This window comes from Macrobrachium rosenbergii, chromosome 3 (assembly GCF_040412425.1).
Source record: "Macrobrachium rosenbergii isolate ZJJX-2024 chromosome 3, ASM4041242v1, whole genome shotgun sequence".
In the NCBI taxonomy this organism is placed as follows: domain Eukaryota; kingdom Metazoa; phylum Arthropoda; class Malacostraca; order Decapoda; family Palaemonidae; genus Macrobrachium; species Macrobrachium rosenbergii.
In genome coordinates, this window is record NC_089743.1 from 59731331 (window position 1) to 59756231 (window position 24901).

Genomic DNA, 24901 nt, shown 5'->3' on the forward strand with positions numbered 1-24901 from the left:
GTATCATCATCTTGTGCTATTTGCATTAACATTTCATGTGAGTTTGATAAAATGTTACCATTATCCTCTGTGACCATTTCTTGATTCTTTACCATTTTAGTTTTTTCTGTAAAGCATTATTTTCTTCTTGAGATTTATTTTCCTCCGTTTTCTTACTTCTATCTGTATGTATTTTGGTTCCATTATTAGTTCTTGTTATCGAGGCATGTGTAAATTTCTTAGCAGGATCTTGAATTCCTCTCACTTTCAATTCTAATTTAGCCTCTCCAATAGACATCTCTGTTCTTTCATGTAGCATTTTCAATTCCATGTTGTACATGTAATACATGCATTCTTTGGATCTTGCAAGATGATTCTGCCCACAGTTTATACTTTGGTTCGCTGCAATTCCACTGTGTGGCATGTTCTTCAGATCCACAATATGCACATACAGGTTCATTTCGACAATATTTTTTTGCATGCCCATATTTACTACAGTTTTGACACTGTAGTGGCTTTGGGACATAGGGCCTTCTTCCTCTGTTTTGACCTAAAACTTTTATTTTCTGGAGTAGATCTTGACCCTAAAATTTTATTTTTGTGATTTTTAACATTTACTTATTTTTTACTTACTCTTTATATTATATACATCACAACCTTGGACTCTGGGGTATCTTTTTTTTAAGAGAGTCCAAGAGAATATTCTTTTTGACTGGTTAGTCACTGTTCTCAGGAACCACAATGGTACCCTGAATGCTATTCATAGTGTCATGTTTTTCATTTTTACATTTATATTGTCTATTGTTGTTATAGACATATAGTGCTCAGACTGAATCTTTGTTGTGGCTTCTATAAGCCACTTCTTTCCTCTTATCTATCTAAACGACATTTCTGCCCATTGAATGTCTGTTTAATAGGTAGTTTTCTAACTTTAGGGCTGAAATTTTCCGTTCTGTTTCTAAGATTTGAAACCTTGACCATCTTCCACTCCCAAAGATGGTGTCAAAGTGAGTCAAAGTTGGGTCAAGACGATATTTACTTCTTTTGGGTTTGTTTTGTACTGAAGCATAAGGTTCCAGTGTAATTATATTAGGATTTTGTTTTGATTTTTCTGCAGAAAGGTTGTCAGAGGAGGTTCCAGTGGTTGTCAGCTGTAACTGTACCGAGTCGCTACCATCAAAGGGCCCAGGGGTACTTGAATCCTTATAATGACTTGTCATAAAGACTGAGGAAAAAAAATGTAAACCTGAAAACCTTAAAAAGATATCATCGGCCTTTCATGGAGTTTATTCTTCCACCAATGGTACAAGTGAGAACAGACTCCCAAATGTCTGCCCCCTACCCTACCCTACAAGGGGATGGCACAACATGATTAGAGTGGCCCAAGTGTAAGCCAAACCCGCTTGCTAGGACTGAGAGTATTACAAGAATACAATCGTCCCCACCCTAATCACATCATGGGCAAACTGGATAGAATGCCAAAAGTCCTATCTCCAGTACCAGGCCCCCCTGGAATCCGTGGTACAGCCCTAATGCATAGTTCCACCTTTGAGATATCAATCTGATATCTCTCAGGTCCGAACATTATCAGATAGTGATGGTCCTACCACAGTTCCCACTATTTAGCTTTGGATATAAACCCAATCCCAGCTGTGATATCTTTTCCTATTTATCAAGTCCAATAAATTTTACAAAAAGTAGAAAATTCCACAAAATTAGTCCAAATAAATATATATGAGACTCTTGGACTCAAACCTAGGAACAAATTCCTGGGGTTCAAGAGCCCCCTCACCACGTCACGATGGTCCCACATCAAAGGGGCACGCTACTTCAAAGCTAGGATATAATGAAGGCATACATCCACAATTAATAGTAAGCATGCAATGGAATCATTATTTCACTCTCCAGCAAAGGATCTCTACTTTATAATGTTTACTTTATAACATGGGGTAGAAGCAAGGCTGCTCAATTTTGCCCACTGGTCAACTTTGCCTTGAGCTTAGACTAAATGGGTCCCATTAAAAGTGTACATTCAACCAGCCTTTTAATAAAGTTAAACATTTACACAAAGTCACACATTTCATGATAAAGGAACCAGAGAAAGATGTTCTATCACAAGGCAGAAAACAAAATGAGAAGAGAGAAAAAGGAAGGTTTTTTTATACAGAAAGATTAAATTTTTAGATTACTTCTGAGGCTGATCAATATGTTGACTACTGATGAGATTTTCGTGTTTACATTGTTGTTTTATGAATCTACTTCTAATAGCAAATCTAATCTTTCTATTTTTATTAATAAAATAACACTGCTCAAAATTATCTTATCTTTAGCCATACAGTTAGCTGTGACAAGTACTGTATTCACACCCGTTTCTGGAAATCTGCCAACTTGTAATCTAATTGCCCAGTTGAACTTGTGGACTAGCCTATGTCTCTAAAACAAAGCCTGCTTAAACTGCTTCAACAAGACTGACTATAATTAAAAGCAGAAGCTTCTGAGACTATATCAAAAGGGAAGAAGGGAAAGAATTTTCAAAACCCTACTTAGACCGAATGAAAATGATAACCCCAATTTCTAATGGTGCCAAGTGTTTACAACTAACTCACCCTTATGTAAGAAAACACCACAGTCCAAAACTTCTTTATTGGAATATTGAGGGTGAGCCCAAGTATTTGTAGAGTAATGTTAAAGATAAGGATAGAGATCTCAACCAAGATTAGAGTTAGCACATTTATGAATGTTCACAGAATGCTAGTGTGGCTCGGGAGACAGTACGGAGGTTAAGTTAACTGAAAGGACAATCATAAACCTGCTGCTAACAAAGGAATTCTAGAGGATTTATAAGGCTGGGCCCCTAAAAAAAGGCATTCCTAAAAAGCCAGCTTACATGTTTAACCAGCATTACTGCCAAAAAAAAACCTTCCTTGTGGCTTTTAAAATTTACTCTTTCTCCACATGGAAAAGGTATGATTTTGATTTGGAGTGAACTGAAATTTCCACATGTATTACAAGAGTGGAGATACACAACAGGCAAGAACAGTTCTCCCTAAGCTAAGGGAATCTTCACATAAGGTATCCTGTTAACCAGTTATGTATGATTACTGCATCTTTTCCATAATGAAATGTGCTTTAATTACAACACTAAAAGATGACTGCACCAAAAGACCTTTGCTTCCAGTACTGGTACCCATTTTTAGTGAAAAAAGGAGGATGAGTCAACAAGAATAGAATCCTCAACCTGCAGTAAGTATGAGTATAAATTAAATAAATCAATAAGGATCAAAATAGGTCATAAGCTTGCTTATGCATGATACAAGACAGGTAACATTTTAGTTTTGACAAAAGGGAAACCTTTTAGTAGATATTAAATTACAGTTACAAGTGTTTCCTCCTCAAAGGAAACAAGGAAAGAACTGCTCTTACTGACATAATTCGTTCTCTTAATTCTAAAGCTAGCACCCTCTTGCTTTTACAAGAGGATAATGCAGCTATATCTCTCTCTGGACTTTCATATATGGAGTATCCTTCAGCATGAGCTGGAACGGCCAATCAATCTTGGTAAACAAGATAATTAAAATGGTGGTAATGGGATTTTTTTATGATAAAAATAATATTAACATTAATATTAAGATTACATAAATCATATGGGTACTCACCAGTAATGAATGCTGATTGAAGATGATGGTGATGAATTAGCAGCGCAGTCTGATGAATGACAATGAAGATATGACTGCACAGCAAAGCAGAGGAGTTACATCTCCTCTGGATGTGCCTCTTCCTTCTTCAGGTGATTCTTCAGGCACTTCTTCAGGGGCTTCAGAAGACTTAGGAGGGTCATTCTTCATGTGACAGGCAGCTGCTGTTGCTGCTTCTTCATGATGACGGGGAGGTTTTTATAGGGCGCCTAAATCACATCAAGGGCATATGAAAAGTTTATGGAGCCTTGCATGTTAGGATCCCATGCTGAAGCCATCTCCTGTGTCTCCTTAACTATCCTGTTAAGTCGGGACAGATGCTTCAAAGACAGGCCCTCATCCTCCTGCTCATCCCCTGAACCTGGCATGTCTTCTTCCTTGCTGGCAGACTTCGTCAGCTCTTCCAAATCCTGGTCCGTCAGGGGGTCAGAATGGGCATCAGTGAGGGTGCCAACTTCATCTCCACCAAGGCGGGTCATGACCTTCCTCTGGCACTTAGGCTTTTTGCCAGAAGCCTTAGATGGAGGCATCTTAGGGCATGATTCAAAAAGATATGCAAAGTCAGCACTGATACACAACATGCGCACAGCCAAGGCATGCAGTGTTACCCCACTTTTTTGCGCTTCATTTTGTTGCAGATTTTTGTGGACCACATTACAGTACTGTAGTCACTTTTCCGAGGGGGAGGAGTTTTCACTAATTTGCAGATTTTGTAGATAACATTACTACAGTGTAAGTACTGTACACTGTAATTTATTTTTATCATAAAAATCTGTATTTAGTCACAAACACAATATGAAAAAATACAATGAATAAAGAGTGTTGGTCAACAAAAAAAGTGAATTAGTGATAATTTTAATTTTTACCAATATATAAAGAAAACGGGACGACTTCAATACTATGAGAGAAAACGGCTACACTTATGGATACACGGGTAACTTGATTAGTTGTCAAACTTTCTGTAAGACATATTTATTTAATTTTTATTAATCATTTTATAGACATTTTGCTGTGTTTACATTAATATTAATATTTTAAAATTATTAATCATTGTTATAAGCATTTTAGGGGGCATATATACATTAGAGTAATGGTTGTAAAAGGTACCTAATCTAAGATGACTTAGGGTGTTTTGGGATGATGGTTTGGGGCGTATTTTTGTTTGAATTCATATTAAATTGTTTTAGTATGATAATTTAAGGTATATTTTTGCTTGAACTACTAAATTAGGTAGTGAACTTTTAAAATAGAAAGTTATAAGCATTTTAGTGTAAGGGGTACAGGGTATTTGGAAGTCAAAGCATTTTTAGAGGGGATTTTGCATTTCCACAGTGGGTTCTGGAACCTATCCCCACAAAAAAGTGGGGGATCACTGTACACAGTGAAATGGAATGCTGGGTCATTTATGTATCTATACAGTACAGGGTACTACATATAACATTGATATTTTGCGCATTGTATACTGCGCACACCGTACATTTTATTGATATTTTGCTGCATTGTACAATGATTTTGAAATGATATTAAAGTGTTTTAGGATGATAGCAGAGCATATCTAAAATATGTGGGTAGTTTGTAGAATGACGAGGCTACCTCTGAATGAAATGTTAGGTTTGTTTATGTCTGCGGAGCCTGTCCCGTTGTTCTACATTTTACTGTATTTTTGTGACTACATACATTTTTTTAGATAAAAAAATTATTTACTAATTTTCAAATATTAACATTAATGTTCTGTAAACACAGCAAAATATCAATAAAATGTATTTTTATTCTTAAAAATGTTCGCCCCAAAACCATTCCATGAAATTCCAAACGCAAAGCTCTAACGAAAGGGAAAAAATGCATCTTGGGAAGCTGATAAACCCAGGCGCAATGCTACTTGACATGCTACTGGCTGGTGTTTGCAAAGCAGCCAATCCAGGAGCACCATTTATTTTCCTTGGCATTAATTGGGTGTCTATCCACAAGACTTTCTCTAGAGATGTAAAGAGTGCGCATCTCTGTAAGTTCAAAGTTTATCCTTTTACTGTGCATTTTGCTTGTATCTGTGTACTTTGTACGTCTTTGTTTGCAGTGTAAGTCTGTGTAATCATGCCCTGCCTCCTAAATGCTCTGCTCCTTCTGAGGCTTCTGGCAAAAAGACTAAATGCCAAAGGAAGGTCATGATGCACAAGGAGTAGGTACAACTTCTGGAGATGTTGAAAGAAGGCAAAAGTTACGCTGCAGTAGCCCGCCACTATGGAGTAAATGAAAATACTGTTCCGGTATAGCAAGAAGAAAAAGGTGGAGATAAGGAAGGCCGTGAATGTTAGCTCCTACGGTAGTGCCAAGAAGGTTTCCACTTTGCATGATGGGAGCATCGTGAGGATGAGTCGGCCTTGGCGTTTTTGATCACGGGCTGCTGTAAGAAGAACATCCACCTTGACACCAACATCATTTGTGAGAAGGCACGACAACTCTACCAGCAATTTTTGACTGTTATGGAAGGCAGCGACATACAGGAAGCAGACTTCTTAGGCTTTGACGAACCCTCCAAAACAGAAGAAGAGGAAGCAGGAGGACCATCGTCAGTTCCTCAATGCTTTTGGGCCAGCAAGGGGTGGTTCCACCATTTTCAGAGGCAGTTCCAAGTAAAGAATGTGTCTCTGCATGAGGAAGGCATCGGCAGACATGGAAGCGGCCATGAAATATCCTGAGACCTTCAAGAAAATCATCAGGGACAAGGGCTACCATCCACAACAGGTGTTCAGTATGGACGAGACTGGCTTGTTCTGGAAGAAGATGCCTTCATGGACATACCTCGTGAAGCACAAAGTCAGAGACCCTGGGTTCAAGGCCCAGAAGGATAGGGTTACCCTCATAATGTGTGCCAATGCTGCTGACTTCATGCAGAAACCAGGCCTCATTTGCCAGGCTGCAAACCCCAGGGCCCTCAAGATTAGAATCCACACTTGTTGCCTGTGTTTTGGATGCACACCCCAAGGCCTGGATCTCCAAAGTCCTTACATCTAACTGGTTCATTCAGAGCTTCATCCCTCAAGTTAGGGAATACCTCAACGACTTGGGCATGGAGTTCAAGGTGTTGTTGATTAAGGATAATGCTGGTGGCCACCCTCTGGATCTTCATTATGATGGAATCCAGTTTGAGTTCCTCCCTGCAAACACCACCTCTCTCCTACAGTCTATGGACCAGGCCATGATCTGTGCCTTCAAGACACTCTACACCCAAAACTCCTTTGAGCACCTAGTGAATGCAATGGATAATGACAGTGAATTCACGCTGGAGGAGTATTGGCATAAATTCACGATTGCTACATGTCTGACATCATCAACCGATCATTGAATGATATGAAAAAGGAGAGAGACCCTTAATGCATTCTGGAATAAGTTGTGGTCAGAGTGTGTTCACAGTGACAGGGTCTTCTCTCCTGAGGAAACTTAACATTCGGCCATTGATAATGCAGTCCAATTGGCAAGGAAGCTTGGTGGAGAAGGCTTTGATGACATCACCCCAGATGAAGTAGGCACCCTCACTGATGCCCACTCTGGCCCCCTGATGGACAAGGACTTGGAAGAGCTGATGAAGTCTGCCAGCGAGGAAGAAACACACCAGGTTCAGGGGATGAGGAGGAGGACGAGGGCCTGTCTTTGGAATGTCTGTCCTGACTTGAGGAAGACCAAGGAGCTGCAGGAGGCAGCTTCGGCATGGGATCCTTATCTGGAACGCCCCATAAAGTGTTCAAATGCCCTTGATGTGGCAATGGCATCCTGTAATAACAACCTTGTCAGCATGAAGAAGCAGCGACAGCAGCTGCCTATCACCATGTTTCCTGACCAGATGAAGAAGGACCCTCCAAAGCCTCCTGAAACCCCTGAAGCCTGAAGAAGTTCCTGAAGAAGTGGCTCACCAAGCCCCTGAAGAAGTGCCTGAAGAATCGCCTAAAGAAGGGAAAGAGGAACCCCCTGTTTTGCTGTGCAGTTATATCTTCATCGTCATTCATTGGACTGCACAGCTAATTCATCATCATCTTCAATGAGCACTCATTACTGGCGAGTAACCATACGATTTATGTAATCTTTCACTTATTTTGCATATTTTTTCCACTGAATATTTAAATACTGTATTTAGGTACAGTACTTAATTTACCAATGTCACCCCTATCTATGTTAACAGAAAACTGTAAAGCTTGAATGCTATTGTATGAAAGAAAATGCACGTGCCTGAATATAGGGGTAACTTGATTAGCTTTTGCCCTGGTAAGAGTAACAGTTGCAGGAGTGTACACATGTAGCTATAGGCCATATATTTTTAAGGGTCAATGTTGTAAGATGACTTTGAAACTATATTAGTCTTTTAGTATGATAGTTTAAGGTACTGTATATTTGGTGTTTGAACTATTAAAATACGCAGTTATAAGTGTTTTTTGAGGGGGATTCCAACTTATCTCAGATTTCAACTTATTATGGTGGTTGTGGTCCCTAACCCTCTTGGATACTGGGTGTAGAATGCATATATAAATATACATATATATATATATATATATATATATATATATATATATATATATATATATATATATATATATATATATATATATATATATATATATATATATATATATATATATATATATATATATATATATATATATATATATATATATATATATATATATATATATATATATATGTATGACTATTTATCACATCACCGTGATTCATATACAATCAGAAAGCTACAAACGTCCTTTAATATCCAATTCACTCTACCTCGAAGTAATATATTTACATATATGTTACGAAGGGGAATTTTTAGTTGATAATAAGTCCACGTCCCGTGAATCGAACCAGCGACGGACGAGGAATCAGGACTACAGTGACACACTAACCAGTCGGCACTGGTTAGTGGGTCACTGTAGTCCTGATTCCTCGTCCGTCGCTGGTTACCGACTGGTTAGTGTGTCACTGTAGTCCTGATTCCTCGTCCGTCGCTGGTTTACGGGGACGGTGGACTTATTATCAACTAAAAATTCCCTTCAGTAACATATATGTAAATATATTACTTCCGAGGTAGAGTGAATTGGATATTAAAGGACGTTTGTAGCTTTCTGATTATATATATGTATATATACAGTAAACCCCCCGTATTCGCGTTCTCATGGTTCGCGGACTCACGCATTCGCGGGTTTCTCTGTGGAACATATCTAGCCATTTTTCGCGGAAAATTTGCCCATTCGCTGTATTTTTCACTGAGAAATATTCACTAATTACTGTATTTTCATATAATTTTCATGAATAAATGCACTTTTTGTGATAAAACTATTAAAATACTCAAGTCTAAGCATTTTTACAGGGTTTTTCTTGGTTTAAGCTATCAAAATGGGCAGTTCTAAGTGTTTTTGGAGGAGTTTTAAGCATTCGTGGATTTGACCTATTTGCGGGGGGATGTGGGACGCATCCCCTGCATATACGGGGGGTTCACTGTATATAGGTAGTCCCCAGTTATCGGTGATCTGGTTTTACAGAGCTTGTCTAGCAACGAAAATTGGTAATTTCTGGCGCCGAAAATCACAGATTTCTGGTTATCGGCGCTCATACATACCTAACAGAGGTGCTGCTCCCCGGTTATCAGCACCGACAAGTGTCAAAAAAACCCTGATTTTCGGTTATCGGCAATTTTTGCTTATCTTCACGCTGTCAGAACGGAACCCCCCGCCAATAACTGGGGACTGCCTATGTATATATAATATTATATATATATATACAGTAAACCCCCGTATTCCCGGTCTCATGATTCACGGATTTCTCTATGGAACATATATACAGTACACATTATTCACTGAAAATTCGCCCATTCACCGTATTTTTCATTGAGAAATGTTCACTGATTACTGTAGTTTCATCTCATTTTCATGACTAAATGCACTTTTTGTGATAAAACTATTAACATACTCAGGTAGTGCTTAAGTTACCATACAGTAAAGCCCCATATTTGCGGTCTCACTATTCGCGGACTCATGTATTCGCGGATTTCTCTGTGGAACATATCTACCCATTATTCGTGGAAAATTCGCCCATTCGCGGTATTTTTTACTGAGAAATATTCACTAATTACTGTATTTTCATATAATTTTCATGACTAAATGCACTTTTTGTGATAAAACTATTAAAATAATCAGGTATAAGCATTTTTGGAGTTTTTTTTTTTAAACTATCAAAATATGCAGTTCTAAGTGTTTTTAGAGGGGTTCTAAGTATTTCGGATTTTAGCTATTCGTGGGGGGGGGGCGGTACGCATCCCCCACAATTACAGGGGGTTTACTGTAATTCGCCTTACGATAATTCGATTTTGCAATGGGGTGAGCAATTAATACCGATGTGATAATATTTATGAAATATTTTTAAATTTCATGCGGGCACAGGCAGCACATACAATCAGGTAGTGAGAGAGACCAAATTACACTAGACCAACTTCTTTTCCTCCAACTCTATCCCATCTTCTAATTAAAAAAGTAAAAGAGAATGATCAAAGTATTGTTAGTAACGTTGTGCTCTCACGTAAATGAGTACAGCCATAAACAACTGAATGAGAAACTGTTGTTTTGCTTATCACCAAATCGGATAACAACAGCCATTTTGCTTGTATTTCAACCATAGAACGGTAATACACAATTACCTTAGCTATAGTACAAATGAAGTTAAGTGGAATAGGACTGATATATTTTTACATTTTACCCTTATTCACTATGGATAAAAGATCGGCAAGGAAATATACTGCTAAATTTAAGCTGCAAGTTGTAGCTGAAGCTGAGAAAACAATGTTCAAGCTGCTAATGACTATGTATTATCGTGCATCGGCAACATGAATGAAACTCAACTGTAATTAAAATTGGAGAGAAAGTATTTTAATCAAAACTACTGGGCATGAAAGAACACATATTACTGCTATTTTCATGCCGATAAATGATAAATACGTAAAGCTCGTATTATGGTGAAATCAAGTGAAAATAGCAAACGGGATCTTGATTTTATCTACACATAACTAACGGCCAACTTCATCTATTAACGAAAAAGCAGCTATGTTAATTTCACAACGAGATGTATTTAAATTATATTTCGACTTAAAAAAACTTCACATAATGAAAAATAACCTTGCCCCATATAAATAAAGTATCTAGAGATTCATTTGCGCTAACTAAAAGCAAGAAAAGCGCTCTGAACTGAGTTAAATAAGGAAAAATAAACTTACTGCATAATCGATGTCCAAACCAAAACATTGATCGCTATGATCGCAACTTATAATACTGTACAAAAGCAATATAAGAATATATACAATATTACTGGATACAGTGAATTAAGGCATAACATTTTAAAAAATCCATGGAAAAGATGCATATTCGTTACGTTGATGTTCGTATAATATGATATATGAATATAGAGTACAGTACAGCATAATGTAGGCTAGGATACCGTATATGTATACGATATACCATAGTGTAGGCTTAGCTAATTCTTGTTTGTTATTTAATTTCTCTTTGTATTGAATTATCAAAAGTCGCTCTGCTTAAACCTCCAGAATTAGCTGATATTAATAACTACTATGCCATGCATGTATAGAGTATACTTTATAGTGTAAAGTAGGCTACCATATATGTATACATGGTACCGAATACCCTAGTGTAGGCTAGGCTATACTCAAGATACGTTTTTTCCAACAAACGATGTTTTTTTTTTTGGAACCTAACCCCATCGTAAGTAGGATAATACCTGTATAAGCATTTTTTTTTTTTTTGTGTATTTAAACTATCAAAATACGCAGTTCTAAGTGTTTTTAGAAGGGCTCTAAGTATTTGCGGGTTTTAGCTATTTGCGGGGGGGGTGTGGTACGCAATCCCCACGAATATGGGGGGTTTACTGTATACTGTATTTGTTAATAATATTTGATTTTCCATTATACTGTACTTCCAATTGTGCGCAAGTTACATGTATTCCCTTCAACAAGTGTCCCTGCCTCATCTGTTCAACTGTAACACAGTCTTTTTTTTTTTTTTTTGACCCTCTGTCTCAAGAGACCTTAGTCCTGGGAAATTTCCAAATCATTTATTTTTCATTCCACAACGTAGGAATAACGCAAAAGAAGTCTTCCACCTTTTCCCATTAATAATTTTTTCCAGACAATATTTTCTTGAGAATTTCACCTGTCATCCATTCTTTTGAGGTAGCCAACAAAGAGAAGTATTTTCCTGCTTACAAAGGTATTGATGGAGATTACAATTGCCTTATTAAGGATCCTTAATAAGGTCTCAACATTTGTTACTAGAACAGTGTATCCCAAGGATCTTTCTCGTGTAATACAATCCAAATACAATACAAAAGCTATCTAGTATCACCTGAATACTTGTATGTACACTCAGATTCATCTGGAATACTATTTGAGAGATCATAGATTTATTTTGGAAATAAAACTGCAAGCGCTGGCAACTTACTGAAGCTCAAGGCTACATTCTCATTACTTTTGTAGGTAGTATAAGTCAACCACTCTTATGAATACTTCCTTATGTACTCTGGCAGAGGTGAAAAAAGCAGTCAGACAAAATAACTTTTGGAAATTATTGTTGAGAAGCACTGATGCTTGCTAACTTAAAATCTAACAAAGTAGGGTTTCCCTAAATTCAATTCCCCACAGCTGATAGTAATTCTTCTGGCATGGATGCATTCATCTTATGTTTTTCCGGCCATCAAAAAACGTAAACGGGTGGAAAAGTTTGTCTGTGGAACAATTAATGGATTGTATACTGTTGGTTGAAAGACTGAGGGAAAGTTTTGAATGTCCTCAAGAAACTACATCTCTGAGTTCGCTAATCTGAGTAAATTTTCAATTGTGCCAAGAAATATGATTTGCTCCCTGTCCACACATCATCCTTGTTTTTCCATTATTTGTCTTTGTATCAAACAAAAGAAAAGGTGATTTTAAATTGTTTGGGATGCTAAATATGTCACAAGTTCAAGTAACACATGAATTTCTGTTTTCTTTGAGGCAATGGATGGCTTCCTTTATAGATGAAGTGGACGGTATTTCTGTGGCATAATTAATGCCTAGTTCAACTCAGTCAACAGTACATGACAGTGTCCTTAACCTTCTCATACTGAGCAAATATACACATGAAAATTGTTACTCCATGAAGGGTTCTGGAACCATCACAAGTTTTGTCCTTGCACAGGAAATAATAATTTATTTACCCATTGAGATTTAACAAAATCTATACCCAACTATTATGGGCAAAAAAATTTTGAAAATTAAGGAAAAGTCAGCTATAGCACCAATTGCAGTGACATGCTACAAAAGATCATTACATTTTCATGTCTTCAACACTGTCTTACAAAATATCAAGACTTCTAACAAGCTTACTTTCTCTGACAACTTTTTTAATAGGTTTTACAGCTTGTTACGAGTATCCCTAATGATTCAATAAAAAATTCAGTACAGACCAAAGCATCTTTCTTCAATTTCTTTCTTCATGATGACGATAAATCAGAACCTAGCAGTCGTCTTTATGTTTGAGACTTACTTCTGAAGCTGTAAAATTACTACACTGTACATTTTTGCATTATGGTACGATACAGAACATGTCACTCCAGAATTTTTTTCTGTAATTTTCACTCCTTGGCTGTGTCACTCCTACAACTTATCAACCTTCTATATTAACCCCATACCATGCAATGTACTTGAATTCGAATAACAACTACCAAACTGGTAATTTCATAAGAGAAAAATGATCACCAATGGAAAGTTTGCAACCTTGAATATTTCTCTTATTTATTAAATATAACATACAACAGTTGTTAAACAAACTTGCAATACTCAGGAATTAAAATAACAAGCAATACAAATCAGAGTCTTATCACGTATCCTTCTGACAATGAAGCAGCCATAATGATTCAATATAAACTTTCCTACTTTGAACCAAATTCCTTACATAATGTACAAACAACTTCATAAACTGTCATGTCAACATGAACACAAAAATAGTCCCTGAGTGATGGTTAATCTATTACATACAAGAAAACTATCTGAACTCAAAATGAGATATATCAAAGTTGATAGGGTTACTTCACACTGTTGCATAGGCATAAAGTATTAACATATTTTCTTTACTAAAAGAAGCTCAAGCACTGCTTCTGTATAATCTAAAATCAACAACTTAGTGCTAATACTGTAATAACAATTCAATCACCTGACAATAATAACACTATGCTTATTTTTCTTTTACAGAGTTCTCATTGGCAATCATCAATATAAAAGCTTATAAAAAATAGAGTACTGACAGAGATCAATAGTATCTAAAATTAATGACTGTCACTGTGAACAAGAAATGATTAATCTAGTAATAATAATAGCTTCACTATTTCTCAGATTTATAACTTCAAATCTATGCTTTACTAAACATTGCTTATGAAAAACGAAAACAAGACAGAGCAAGCAGCTCATAAACATATTTTTATGATATGGCACTACCTAATCACATGTAAGTCATAAACAAGAGAAACAGACTACAAGGTCATAGTGTTTTAATTACCTGTAATCTTGACAAAATCAATTATTTGGGGTGATTCTTACCTGCTGTTAAAGTTGGCTTACATAATTATGCTATAAGGTGTAACTGTCATTCAAAATAAACAAGAAGTATTTGGCCTACACCCAGATGGATTGTCTACAATCACCTGTTTCCCACCAGGTGGTGTTGGAATGTTTACATTCTTGTCAGAATTCTTCCTGCCATGTCCCTGTGCATACAGTGTGAATTAGCTTTGCTAATTTTGATTATATCTTTGTTGTTTTTCTCCTGTATGGTCTTTTTTTTTTTTTGCATTATGTTATTAAAGGGAAGCAGACACAGCAGCATTATGCTCTGTAGGAGTGAATTTTATATAAAATGAATGTATGTCATTGGGCATGATGGTCACAAGGTGTGTGCTACCTGTATGGGTAATGTGTGATTTTTCTTCTCCTTGTGAAGAATATAAGGAGTGATCTAATGAGAAAATGAATAATTTTGTTAAGTATCGGAAGACTCAAGAGGCAGATAGTTTACGTAGACAGTCAATTAGACCTGGACATAAGTCTGCTATATCTACTCTGTCTTCTGGTGTTGCTGTTCCTCCCTATCTTCCTTTGCCCCATAGGTCTGATTCCTCTCTCATTCCTCCTGCTCCATCTTCTAATGCTCCCTGTGTGGTTCAGTAAAAACAAATTGGCAAACTTGTGGCAGATATGAGTTTACCTCTGTCATCAGCTAGGCACTTGACTAAGGATTACGGTTACCCCCATAGTGATAGGTCTTTTTCAGTATTCCCCACAGAAAGAGAGCCTTGGTCTGTCTGTAGTAGGGTTTGTTTCCTGGGATCCTGGGAACCCAGGATCCCGGACAATTTTCAAGGTTTAATAATCCCGGGATATTTTTGCAAATCCTGGGATAAAATCAAGTACAAAAACAGGGACAAATTTGACTGCAGGATGGTTGTGGACTTGTTGTTCTGTTTATATTTTTATAAACTGTAAATACAAACAATTTCTGTCATTATCCTTATGATAATAATGATAGATGTCTAGATAGATTATGTCACTGTTTTGGTATTTATATAAAATACTTTATATTTTCAGTGAATTGTATTTTCCCATCAACAGCACCTTGCTAAAATTGCTAAAATCTTGTAAAATTTCAAGTTGCAACACTTTTGCAAGATAAGGCCTGTCAAATAAATCCATGGAGGTAAGATAAAGCTCTTGTTTCAGTGTTTCCAGCTTATTGCAGTAACTAAATCTATAGAGGACGGGTATGAAACCGTGACAAAATAATCACGTACAAGTTTGCAGATTTTTTCAAGAGGGACATATTCCTTTTTTATCATGTGGAAACATAGTATTACTGTTTACCTAATGCTTTATTTTGTATATTTGGGACAGTGATAACGCAAAGCAGTCCCAACAGAGTGTATGCTTTGAACATGTTTGCAACAGGTTTTGAACAAGAAGTGTTTGTGATGAGTGACTGCAGCCCGTGTGGGGTAGCATCCACTGTGTCAGCCACACAGAGCCAGTTCAAACTCAGCCACGTCACTGTGACCGCTGCCTAGTCTGTATTAATTAAATTTTCTCTCGCTCTCCCATTCCTTTCAATATGGCTGACTGTTCCAAAGCATTTGCTTGGAATTGCTATGATGAAAATGACAAGGAAGAAAGTGTAAAGTGTAATGCTAAAATTATGTGCCGAGGTTGGTCAACAAGCGGCTTGTTACGCCATCTGAAAAGCAAACATGTAATAGAAAAATCAGTTGAATATACTGCTAAACGTTTAGCTGACGATGGTGGTGATTGTGATGAATCAAGTGTGTTGAGTGATAATAAACGAAAACCATCTCAGACAAAGATAACCAATTTCCTGAAACACAATACAAGAGAACAAATTGTGAGTAAACTTGCAGCTGTGGATGGATTTTCTGAGAATGCCATTACGAAGAGTAGTTTCATTAGAGAGGCATTATGTGACAAAGGTTATTCTCTTCCAAGGAATCCTAACCTTTTAATGGAGATTATCTACAAACAGTATGATCTTACAAAAGCAAAGATGAACCAAGATATTTGTGACACACTGAAAATGGGTTCGAGGTTTAGCCTCTCCACTGATGAGTACTCCTCACTGAGAAACAGGTGTTGCTTGAATATTAGCTCATACTGATGAAAGAAAGTTCTGGAATTTAGGTATGGTTGCTGTTGTTGGACGGTTGACTGCAGAAAAGACTGTCAAAGCAGTAGAGAATAAATTAGCAGAATTTGACCTTTCGCTGGAAAAACATGTGGTTGCCTGTGTAACAGATGGTGCAAGTGTAATGCTGAAGTTCAGAAAATTGATAAAGTGTGAACATCATCTTTGTTATGCACATGGTATACATCTTGCTGCGTGTGATGTTCTTTATAAGAAGACCTCAGGCAGTGTAAGTGATGTGAACATGAATGAAGATTCGGAATCAGAAGAGGAGATTGAGAGTTGCGATCATGATTTTGACACAGTAGTTGATTTTGAAACTGATGAAAATTCTTTTCTAGGAACAATGGAAATTAATGAAAGAATTTGTGATGAGCATGAGAATAGCATCGAAACCGTTAATATCTCTGAGGCTATTGCTGCGGTAAGAAAAATTGCAAAACTATTTAGGAAGTCACCATTAAAGAATGCAACTTTGCAAAACTATGTGAAAAGTGAGCATAACTGTGAAAAGATGTTAATTTTAGACTCTAAAACTAGATGGAATAGTCTCTTAGCCATGCTTGACAGATTTCTAGAAATTAAATCAGCAGTTGCCAAAACTCTAATAGACTACAAAATAAAACTTGACATCAGTGAAAGAGAATGAGCAGCATTAAATGATACTGTGTTAGCTTTGCAACCTGTAAAAGCCAGGGCTGAGAGACTGTGCAGTCATGATGCAACTTTGTTAAGTGCTGAAGGAGTCTTTACCTTTTTATCAATGAATTGAATGAGCTTACTGAGCAAAATTCTGTATTTGCAAAGAAGATGAAAGAATCGTTAATCAACAGGATCAACGAGACGAGAAGTACAACATTGGTGGGCCTACTCCTATATCTGAATGCTGGGAAAAGTTACAGTATTCATGCCAGCAGGCCCAACATACTTGGCTTACCAACTTTACCTAAAAAATCATCTCTAGTAAGTTTTGTGAAGAAAATGTTGTCAAGGCTGTTTTAAATCGAGATGCCAGCAGAGTCTAGCTTGATTCGTTGGAGTCTGAGGAAGAAGGGCATAAAACTCAAGTTTGTCAGAACATGACTCTAAATGAAAAGCTGGAAGCTGCAATTCGATCACAGACAAAATCTTTTCAGTCCTCAGTGTCAGGTAGCGTGAGTGTTGGTAACCATTTCGGCAAAGATCTTGAAGTTTTTGAAGCAACCAGTGAGAGAACACCCAATATTACTAATTTACTGAACTTGCTGAAGTCGATTCCTCCAACCTCAGTGGAATCCAAACGGGTCTTCTCGGCAGCTGGACTGTTTGTCACAAAAATGAGGACCCGTTTAAGTGATAGACGTGTAGATTGCTTGTGCTACTTAAGAGCTTATTATCAAAATTCCATATATGCTTCTTAGTTCTTAATCAGTTTAGTTTTTAAGACCCGCAAGGGGTGGAAAGTTTTTTTTTTTATCCAGTTTAATTTTTAAGACCCACAAGTGTTGGAAAGTTTTTTTTTTTGGGGGCTGAAAGGCCCATCAGGGTTAAAGTCCTGAAATATAACATCAAGAAACCAGTTTAGTTTATATGAAGGCAGAATGCAAATATTTCCTCTTAATTCATTTTGTTAAATTTTGTCAATTATTGCTTTCATTTATGGAAAACTTCTGTACACATTTTCTTTTCCTTCATTTATTTGACTAAAATTACTGTCATTTAATTAATCATTACTGTTTCCAGAGAATGAAATGAACTATAATTTACATTGTCATTTGCACTGGAATTTGGAAGTAGAACAAAAAGTAGTACACAAAGCATATTTTAGCTCTTGTTCTTATTCCTTTTACTTTGTTGACAAACAAAGTGTATGCTGTAATTAAACATTAGGTGGAATTAATAAGACAGTCAATGTACAGTAATATATCTCCATACCTAGTAATGCTAAGCACATCAAAAACCTGATAGGGAAACAAGGTATAATGGGTAATTTTTGACAATTGAAAATCCTGGGAATTCCCAGGATCACGGGATGAGGACTAATTTTATCCCGGGATCCCTGGACAAAGAAAAAGCTCCAAAACGACAATTCCTAGTCTGTAGCCTACCCTCTGAAATGCCTTGTGACAGTAGGTCTTCTTCTCTGAAGTCTGTCTCAGGATAGAGGTCTGTGTCCTTCACTGCCCCTCTTTCTTTCTCAATTGCCTACCATCTTGAAACTGAACCATTCTCCAGTAGATTTATTCGGTACAGTTAAAGCACTGGCATCAACAGACTCATGCTATCATCATCTGGCAAGAGTGACAGTGATGTGTGTGAAACTGTTGAGTTATCTAGGCATACTATGACATTTTTATAATAAAATGGTTTTATATATACATACCAAGTAATTACATAGCTATAGTTTCCACTTAACGGCAGCTTAGATTCCAAATTTCACGGGTAGCACTTCAGTATGGTTTGTGTAGGTGATCAGCCCATCCCACTAACGGAATATTGGAACGACCTAGCACACAATTCTCGTTCATTTTATGCCTTATGTCCATCAGAGGGGAGGAGGGTGGGGTCCAATTCTGTAATTACTTGGTAAGTATATATATAAAACCTCATTTTATTACAAAAATGTCATTTTTATATAAGTAACTTACCAAGTAATTACATAGCTGAATCCTTCACTGACAGGAGGTGGGATACATGGACATAGTATTCTACTCCAAAAACATTAAGTCATGTAATGAATTTGAAATAGAAAAGTTGCTAGCATTGAATACAAATCTTGTCGTTCCTTATTAGTTAAGAGAGCCTGCGGTATAAAATTGCAACTGGTTGATGCTCAACATAACGTGTAGTGGTGTGGTGGTAGAGCCAAGGGTCGCCTCTGCTTAAGTGGGGGCTTTGTAACGAAGGAGTACTCCGATGAGTACCAAAGCATCAGTAGAAGTTATGCAGCTAAGGAATTATTCAATAGTTAGCAAAACTTTAATAGGTGCCCTTGCCCTGGGCGCAGTACCAACATAAAAACAACCAGATACACTGTCACCTACACTGAAATAACACCACAACCCATCCACTGAGAGTGGTGGGTGCTCCAGGTACTTTGTACCTCCTGGCCCCTAAAAAAAACTATACCTCACCAGAAGGTGAAGAGAGAGTAGGAGGAAAGCTTATGCTTCCTCCTGCCATACCATGCCAGTCACTATCCTGTGGTACTGCAGAATTTACATGCTACTTAGGTGGCTCCAGTCTGGAGTTGGTGCCAGGCGAGCTGTGGAAGCTCATGGATTGGTATAAATATCACTGGTGCCAGATTGTAGCTTGCGCTGAGCGAGCTGGGCGCCAGCCGAGCTGCTGGGAGATCACGAAAGCCTTAAGCTCTAAAGTTGGCTCCAGACTGTAGCTGGTGCCAGGCAAGCTGAGCACCAAGGGAGCCTGAAGCTCTGGGCACTGGGGGTTCTATAGCTGGGGCCAGACTTGTAGCTGGCACCAGGTAAGCTGGCTGCCAGGCAAGCTAGCAGCTCGAGGCTCTGGAAGCTCTAAAGCTGGGTGCCAGCAGAGATAGAAGTTCAGGTTTCACTTCTTAAGATAGTGAGATGTGAAGGATGATTATACTTCAAGTAGGTCGATGCAGAATGGAAGTAATGGCCATGTGTGCCTGTGAGACGTGAAGGACGATGTGCTTCCAGTTGTGTGCGGACAATTGGCCGACAGGCAATTGACCGACAGACAGTTAGCCGACAGACAATTGGCCGACAGGACAATTGGTCGATAAGACAATTGGCCGACAGACAGTTAGCCGACAGACAATTGGCCAACAGGACAATTGGTCGATAATGCGTATATTAAATTTATTAAAAAAAAAAAACATCCAAATGAAAGGAAAAAAATTCAAAGCTAAAAACACAATATTCATGGTTACTATACTATACTATACTATACTATACTAAACTACTTATTTTTGAAATCATTATACTAAACTACTTATTTTTGAAATCATTATACTAAACTACTTATTGTTAAGATTGTTATTCTAAACCAATTATTCCTGATATCGTTATGCTAAACAACTACTTTTGAGATCGTTATGCTAAACCACTTATTTTCAAATGCTTTTCCAGACCAAACTTTCATCTTGTTTTTACTAAGTTTATTTTCCAAGCCCTTCAGTATCAGTCATGGAGTTCATCAAAACGGAACGAGGAGGCAAAAAACTTCTTTTCGAGGGATACGCCTACATTATTGATAGAACCAGAGAATCAAAAACGTATTGGAGATGTGCTTATTGTAATAACTGCAATGCAAGATTGACTACGATCGACAAAATAATTAGCAGAACTCCTTCTGAACACTCCCATCCACCAGCTCCTATTGAAAATCGAGCTTTAAAAGTTAAAGAACAAATAAAGCTTATTGCGGCCCGATCTGAGGAAATGCCGAGCTCTATTATTGATAGTGCAACTTCAGATATCCCTGTGACCATTGCTGGAGCTTTACCAAAAAAGGACTCTCTCAAACGTACAGTGCGACAGAAGAGACCGGTCTTAAAGAAAATGAGCTATATAAGACTCCGAGAGGTGATAATTTTTTACTCTTTGAATATGAAGAGGTTTCTATTTTCGGAACTTTGAAAAATCTGAAAATCTTATCCAAGAAAAGTGAGTGGTTCTGCGACGGGACTTTTGACTCTGCACCTTTGGGCAAGCAGCTATACTCGATCCATGCGCTAATTACTGAAAATAAAACAGTGCTGCTACTTTATTGCGTGACACACAGTAAATCTGAAGCGGATTATGATTTAATATTTAACTTCATTAAAGAAGGAAGAAATGTAAATGTGACATCAATTACAGTAGACTTTGAAAAAGCAGCTATAAACTCCATTAAACGCAATTTTCCTCACGTTTCTATTTATGGCTGTTTTTTTCACTTTGGGCAGTGTTTGTGGCGCAAGATACAGACTATGGGTTTACAATCGTGGTACAACTACCGAGAAAATGCATTTATTGTAAAACAGCTACAAGCACTAGCTTTCATACCACCTGATGATGTACCTTTTTTGTTTGAACAATTTATTAATTCTTTAGATGCACAAACTGATGAAATTTTGGAAGATTTCTTTTCTTATTTTGAGTGTACATGGTTAGGAATCGTGCAGCGTGGTAGACGTGAGACGACCTTTATTCGACATTTTGTTATGGTCGTGTCACAACAGAGTGCTGAACGATCTGCAAAAACCAACAACTCGCTGGAAGGGTGGCACCACGCCTTCAGTAGAAGAGTAAATCTCCATCACCCTAACTTATCAAAATTAATTCAAAAGCTCAGGATTGAACAATCAAGCACAGAAATTCTAATAGAACAGGCATTTTCAGGAGCTGATGTTTCAAGGGAAAACAAAAAATACATTTGTGTTAAGGAAAGACTGAAAAAACTTGTACTCAACTATGACGTCGAAGATGGTTTGCAATTTTTAAGAGCTTGTGCACACAATTTTATCAATTAAATTGTTTTTCTAAATTTTTGAGATGAATATTATGTTTTTATCTTTTAATTTGTTCCCTTTTATTTTGATCTTTTAATTCTTTTTTTTTTATAAATCTTTTGTATGCATGAAGTCTTTTTATGTAAGTTTTAATTTTTTTTAATAAAGCGTGTATGTATTAACCTTTTTTTTAGATCTTTTTTAAGATGAACTCCATGACTGATACTGAAGGGCTTGGAAAAATAAACTTAGTAAAAACAAGATGAAAGTTTGGTCTGGAAAAGCATTTGAAAAAAGTGGTTTAGCATAACGATTTCAAAAGCAGTTGTTTAGCATAACGATATCAAGAATAATTGGTTTAGAATAACAATCTTAACAATAAGTAGTTTAGTATAATGATTTCAAAAATAAGTAGTTTAGTATAGTATAGTAACCATGAATATTATGTTTTTTGCTTTTAATTTTTTTTTCCTTTCATTTGGATGTTTTTCTTTTTTTTTGTTTAACAAATTTAATGTACGCATTATCGACCAATTGTCCTGTCGGCCAATTGTCTGTCGGCTAACTGTCTGTCAGTCAATTGTCTTATCGACCAATTGTCCTGTCGGCCAATTGTCTGTCGGTTAACTGTCTGTCGGTCAATTGTCTGTCGGCTAATTGTCTGACTACCCTTCCAGTAGGCTGGTGCCAAATGAAGTAAGGGACATATATGCCTGAAAGCTGAAAGCTAGAAATGTAGAGGCTGCTCAGACAACCTTAGCTTTCACTAAAAGAAGGCAAGGTTGTTCCTCTGAATCTGAGTGTTTCAGAAATTCTCTTAAGGATGAAAGACAATATGATCTTAATCCAAGGGAGGAGGGTTCTTGACCAAACATCAAAGGACAAGAAAGCCCTCTAGATAAATACCTAAAAAAACTCCAATTGGACAGAGAGTTCACTCTTTCCCTCAGAGTTGGTGAGTGCTCCTGGGTGCTTGAAGCATATGCTGGCACCAGGTTGTAGCTGGTGTCAGGTGAGCTGGACACCAGGCGAGTTAGGAATTCAGGAGCTGGCCGGAGTTCCTGGAATCCAAGGACGTCTGTTAAGCTCTAAAGGAGAAAGAATGGATCCAGGTCTCGGATGGATCCTCATGTTTGGCTAAAATCAAAGGAAAAAATGAGGATAACACATTTCTTAGTTCCTAGCTGGGTGTGAAAAAGGCTTGCGAGGTCTTTGAGAAGAAGATGAAAGACCCAGGTCTCTGTGCTTAACCAGAGATAAGCATAGATCAGTACCACTTCAAGGAAAGTGAGAGAACCTAGATCTTCTCAGAAACAAAGAGGTAATCTGCAGCAGGGTCAGAGGTGCCTAAAAAGAAGAGACGAAGAGTCTGAGACACCAGCTTTGGAAGACGACCGCTAAGTCTGGTAAATGGAGGAAGAGGGTGACTTCTGAATCTTGTAATAGCCTCTGCAACACGTCTTGAAGACAATCCTATGGACAGTCCGGCGCCTGTTTGGGCAAGAGCGGACCCCTGTGGTAGTATCTGAAGCAAGGTTGTTTGAGAAGACACAGTTTGGGGAAAGATCTTGAAGAGTCCACCAGTAACTGGAAACTAAGCCTGAGACTTCAGGGCTTTCTTGACCATGTAGAAGTTTCCTTGAAGAGGCAAACAGGTCTAATGTTGGCTTGCTTCATACAATAAAGAGATTCTGACAACTCAGGGGATTGAAAGGCCATGATGCGAAGGACAAGCTTCTGATGGCCCAGTACGTCCTTTGACGCTTAGTCCCTGAATAAATCAAATGACTAGAAGACTTGATTGATCTGTCAACAGAGGAAGAACTCTACTGATTGGCTGAGAGGAAATGCTGGATCCAGCTTCCCTGCTTAAGTAGATGTGTTAGGACTGAGGTCTAATCCAAACATACTACCATAGAGATAAGGTTGAGCAGTACTAGGGCCATAAGAGAAACACTTTAGCTCTCCAAAGTATAAGTGAGGTTCCATTCTTCTTGGGAACCAAGCCCTAGACATCTTCCCGGTTCTTCAAATGGGCTCTTTTGACCTAGATCTGAGATGCTGAGAAGACCAGACCCAAGTTCAGTAGAAGAGGGAATTCCCTTGCACATGTCATGTTCAGACAGCCACCACTGGAAATCTGACTAAAGAAACCTGGGCTAAGAAACAACACAGAGGTGTCTGACTGTGTTACCCAGTCCTGGTGAAGGTTACTGTCAAGAGCCTCTGAGCACCTTTTCTTTGAAGATAATGAAGTCAGTTGACATGCAAAGACTGAAGTAATGCCCAAAAGGGGAAGTCAAATGCAGGAAGAGCAAGTAATCGGGAGGTCGAAGCAAAGATTCCCGATTGGGAAGCCCTGTCCCAAAAGGCAGAACTAAAAAACTCTCTGGGGTTTGGACAGGGATCTGGAAGAGTGCTCCCTGCATATCCAAGCTCCTATCCAATCGCCCTGAAGAATGGGTAAAAGAACTACCTGGATCATTTCCCTCATGACCTTCATCTACTGTCTAAGAGAGAGAAATGAAGAACTGTGGTCAGGCAGCCCATCATTAGGAGCAGAGTTCAACAAAAAATGTTGAGCACCCCAAAACTAGTGTCGGAACGTCCTTATTTGAGTGACAACCCGTTACAACTGTGTGAATCTCACAGTAGAAGAAAGCACCAGAGATCTCCTTCTAGAGAATACAAAACAAGAATGGAAAAAACTCTTCCAAGTCCGTACATGACAGGGCAAGGACACAATCTTAGGCAGTAAGCCTCTGGCGCCAGGTGCTGCTCTGACACTGGACACTAGACTTTCAGTGGATGGTGTAACAGGCCCAACAAATTACTTTGTTGGTGCTGAATGGTCCCCAACGAAGCAAAGGAGTGGACGAAACCGACATAGGAAAGTGAAGAGGTAGCGTCCGTAGTCCCGAATGTGGCGTCAGATAACTGATAGCTGGCTTGAAACAGACAAGAGGATGAGTGGACATAGGACACAGGTGGCTGTGCAAACATGA

General features: G+C 37.9%; 1 protein-coding gene across 6 annotated transcripts in view; it reads right to left on the reverse strand.

Moving 5' to 3' along the window:
- Positions 1–24901, reverse strand: part of LOC136856058 (nucleoside hydrolase-like) — a 229068-nt gene that overhangs the window by 119568 nt on the left and 84599 nt on the right. For 2 of the 6 annotated variants that reach the window (XM_067133675.1, XM_067133706.1), the window contains exon 9: positions 13475–15976. The exons of the other annotated variants lie outside the window; for them this stretch is intronic. In XM_067133675.1, coding sequence (XP_066989776.1) covers positions 15889–15976 — 88 coding nt within the window. In that variant the 3' untranslated portion in view covers positions 13475–15888. Of the gene's footprint in view, positions 1–13474; positions 15977–24901 lie in introns of those variants that run through there. 6 annotated transcript variants of the gene reach the window in all.